Source organism: Triticum aestivum, chromosome 6D (genome assembly GCF_018294505.1).
Source record: "Triticum aestivum cultivar Chinese Spring chromosome 6D, IWGSC CS RefSeq v2.1, whole genome shotgun sequence".
In the NCBI taxonomy this organism is placed as follows: Eukaryota; Viridiplantae; Streptophyta; class Magnoliopsida; order Poales; family Poaceae; genus Triticum; species Triticum aestivum.
In genome coordinates, this window is record NC_057811.1 from 111,007,209 (window position 1) to 111,010,443 (window position 3,235).

A 3,235-nucleotide genomic window follows, 5' to 3' on the forward strand; every position below is an offset into this window, starting at 1 on the left:
AGAGTGATGGTCTTGCCGGTGAGGGTCTTCACAAAAATCTGCATACCACCACGGAGGCGGAGCACCAGGTGAAGGGTGGACTCTTTCTGGATGTTGTAGTCGGCCAGGGTGCGGCCGTCCTCCAGCTGCTTGCCAGCAAAGATCAGGCGCTGCTGGTCCGGGGGAATGCCCTCCTTGTCCTGGATCTTAGCCTTAACATTGTCAATGGTGTCAGAGCTCTCAACCTCCAGAGTGATGGTCTTGCCAGTGAGGGTCTTCACGAAGATCTGCATCTGCAGAGAAGAATCCCAAACAGACTGGTAAGCCTCAAGAAGCAAACTGATATGATAAACACTACTAATAAATAAGCTTCTTTACATCACGCCATAGAGATTATAAGGAAACGGCAGTGGCCATATATCTAGGTGCATGCTCATGACCATAAGAAACTAAAAGATTGTGATTCCACGTAGCTGTCAGACATGCTTATCATCTAAGGGAAGAAACCTAGCTTTTTCCGAGAAAAAAACAATCTACAGACGGTAGAGAATAAACAAACGGCAGCAACATATTTTCTTCACTATCTCAATGATCCAACATAGAGAAGTCTGTAAGCTTTTTCCGAGAAGCAAACAGACTGTCGCGCAGATGCACCCAAAAAAAATCTAAAAACCATTTATCTCAATGATCCAACATAGCTGACGGACATGCTTATCATCCAAGGAAAGAGAAGCCTGGCTTCTTCAGGGGAAATCAATCTACAATCCTATGCGTATTAGGACGATCTCGGTACAGAATATGAGCACGAGCGACACATCAAGCAGTATACGCGCCTGGAGAGAGAATTACGACACAAAGCTAATATTGAATTCGACCATAATAAAGAGTTAAAGACGAATCTATCACGAAGTAGCGGACGAACCAGTACATAAATCATGCATGCGAGACTATACGGCTTAAGGAGTTGACCTCGAACACGAACAGATCTACCCCTTCAACCTACACGCAAAAATCCCTAAGAATTCGCCAAAGCTTCGCCAACCTGACACGCGCGAACAGATTGTACAACAGGAATCGTTCCACAGCATCAGAACGGAGCAGAAACCGACGAAATTCCACAATACTACGCATCCAACCATCTAATCAACGCAGATCAAGACGATACGGGGAGAGGGGAAGCAAGCTCGGTACCTTGAGACGATGGGGGAGGAGGATTCGACGAGCTCTCGAGTCGATCGGAGACGAGATTGGGTGTGGATTTGTTGGTTCCGTTCCTGGGAGCTGTTGTGAGGATTGGAGGAGGGGAGGGGGTGGGTATTTATGCTGGCTGGTGACGGGCCCCGGTGGAGAAGGAATCTATCCCGTGCCGTGACGGTTCCGTCCGTTTGATGGGTGTCTCGTGCTCGTCTCCGCCACGCGAAGGATCCGACGCGCGCGGAGGGTTCGAGAAGGGATGGCGGCTCCGTTTGGCCCGTCTACCTCGCGTGGGGCGTTGGGGTTGGTGGCCGTTAGGCACCCCCCTCACGCCGTTAGGAGGCTTGTTGGCCTGTGCCGCTGACGCGTATGGCCCGCTTTCCGCGTAGTTGCGTGTGATTGTAGGTTGAGTGTTCCTGTCGCTGATTGCTCTGTTCACGTGTCGTCGTGTTGCACTTCTCAAAAAAATAAAACCTAATTTTGACTTGACAGGTTCATATTTTGCACAAATTGCGACGGCTAATGTGTACACCTGCCTCACCGAGTAATATATTTTGTACTCCCTCAGCCTTAGTTTAAAAATCACGACACTTATTTTGGATTGGAGAGAGTATTGTTAATTATTTGGACACGCTAGCATGGGTGATTACTTAAGATGAACGAGATTCTAGGAGACCACTTGCAAGCAACATACTGCAATGCAAGTTGGCATACTTGCACAAAATAATACTAGTGATTTTCTTCTTTACTTTCTATGGTTAATTCACGATCGACCTCGTAGTTGCATTCGCTTGGTCAATTTCGACCACCTATTTTTTATCACTATTAGATGAAATATTATTGAAAAAACCTCCCTGGCGGCGAGTACATCAGGAGGTCGAGCTAGCAAACCGCACAAACCAAAAAAACTCAAGCGGATCATTCAGTGGCCCCTATAGTGACTTCTTCACAGGCGAATCGTGTGTGTTATCCTCCGAAGACTCAGGGCTTAGAGGGAAGGTTGGGATGGCGGCGGACCAAAGTTGGAGGCGTCTTGGGCAGGACACACGGCAGAGCTGTGATGTGACAACGCCGACCGAGGGAGGTGGAAGACAAGTGGTTGGGCTAGAGCGGGTTGACGGTTCAGGTGCTGCCGTTGGAGGCGGGGAAGAGGCAGAGATTGCTGGTGGGGGTGCTTTAACGGTTGTGGTATAATCATGGTCTCTGTAGCGGCGGCGATGGTTCCTAATGGCAAAATTCGAACACAATTTTTCTTTTTACAATCCAAAAGAAGGTGGTCAGAATTTAGCCTCGCACATACTACTATTGCTCCTTTTTATTTCTTCTCGTGTGTTTTATCTCAAAAATGGCAGGACCATTGAAGTCATTTACAATGATTCTTTTGTCAACCTTTTGTTCTTTATAAGGCACATTTCCCTCCTAGAGTGAAACATATATGGCAGGCATTGGCGGGACAGGATCTTAGGGGTGTGAAACACACAAAAATTATGTTGGGGAGGGGGGCTAAAGCTATATTTTATTTTATTTTATTTTCCAATCTATCTAAGCGGTCCCTAATAAAATTTATTCATGTTTTTGCCAAAGCTTGGGGGGCATGACCCGTGCGTTTTTTTTCTAACACAATACAATCAAAGTCGCTCACTACACAGACATACACTCACCCTATGAACGCACGCACTTACACCGTACCCATATGAGCATCTTAGTGGACTGGGGATACCACCTTCTTCCTAATCATCCTACCACAGTTGATTCACGGCCTGACGCATGTGCGGGGTTGAGTGGTTGACCATAGCTCCACCCTTAATTGGCAGGAAGCTGCAACACCCTCCAAATAATATTAATTTCGACTTTAGACCAACCAATGCACTAACGCGGAACCTTCTAATGCTTTGGACAGCTGAACTAACTATATTGTGCAGATTAGCAGCTGGCGACTAGTGGAACAACAGTATTACAAAATTAATACTACTGATATAAGTGGAACCAATGCAAATGAGGCATGTTCTTCTTTATAATGTTGCAGTCTGGTGCCACCACTTGGATTATTAAAAAGAAGTTG

General features: G+C 46.6%; 1 protein-coding gene across 2 annotated transcripts in view; it reads right to left on the reverse strand.

Annotated features, from left to right (window-relative positions):
* The window catches only part of LOC123143947 (polyubiquitin), a 2,762-nt gene extending 1,386 nt beyond the window's left edge, over positions 1 to 1,376 (reverse strand). The window contains exons 1-2 of one of the 2 annotated variants that reach the window (XM_044562938.1): positions 1,171 to 1,376; positions 50 to 272 (exon numbers count right to left, since the gene is read on the reverse strand). In XM_044562938.1, coding sequence (XP_044418873.1) covers positions 50 to 272 — 223 coding nt within the window. In that variant the 5' untranslated portion in view covers positions 1,171 to 1,376. Of the gene's footprint in view, positions 1 to 2; positions 273 to 1,170 lie in introns of both variants that reach the window. The other variant, XM_044562939.1, reaches the window with a different exon arrangement.
* Positions 1,377 to 3,235: the final 1,859 nt, after the last annotated feature.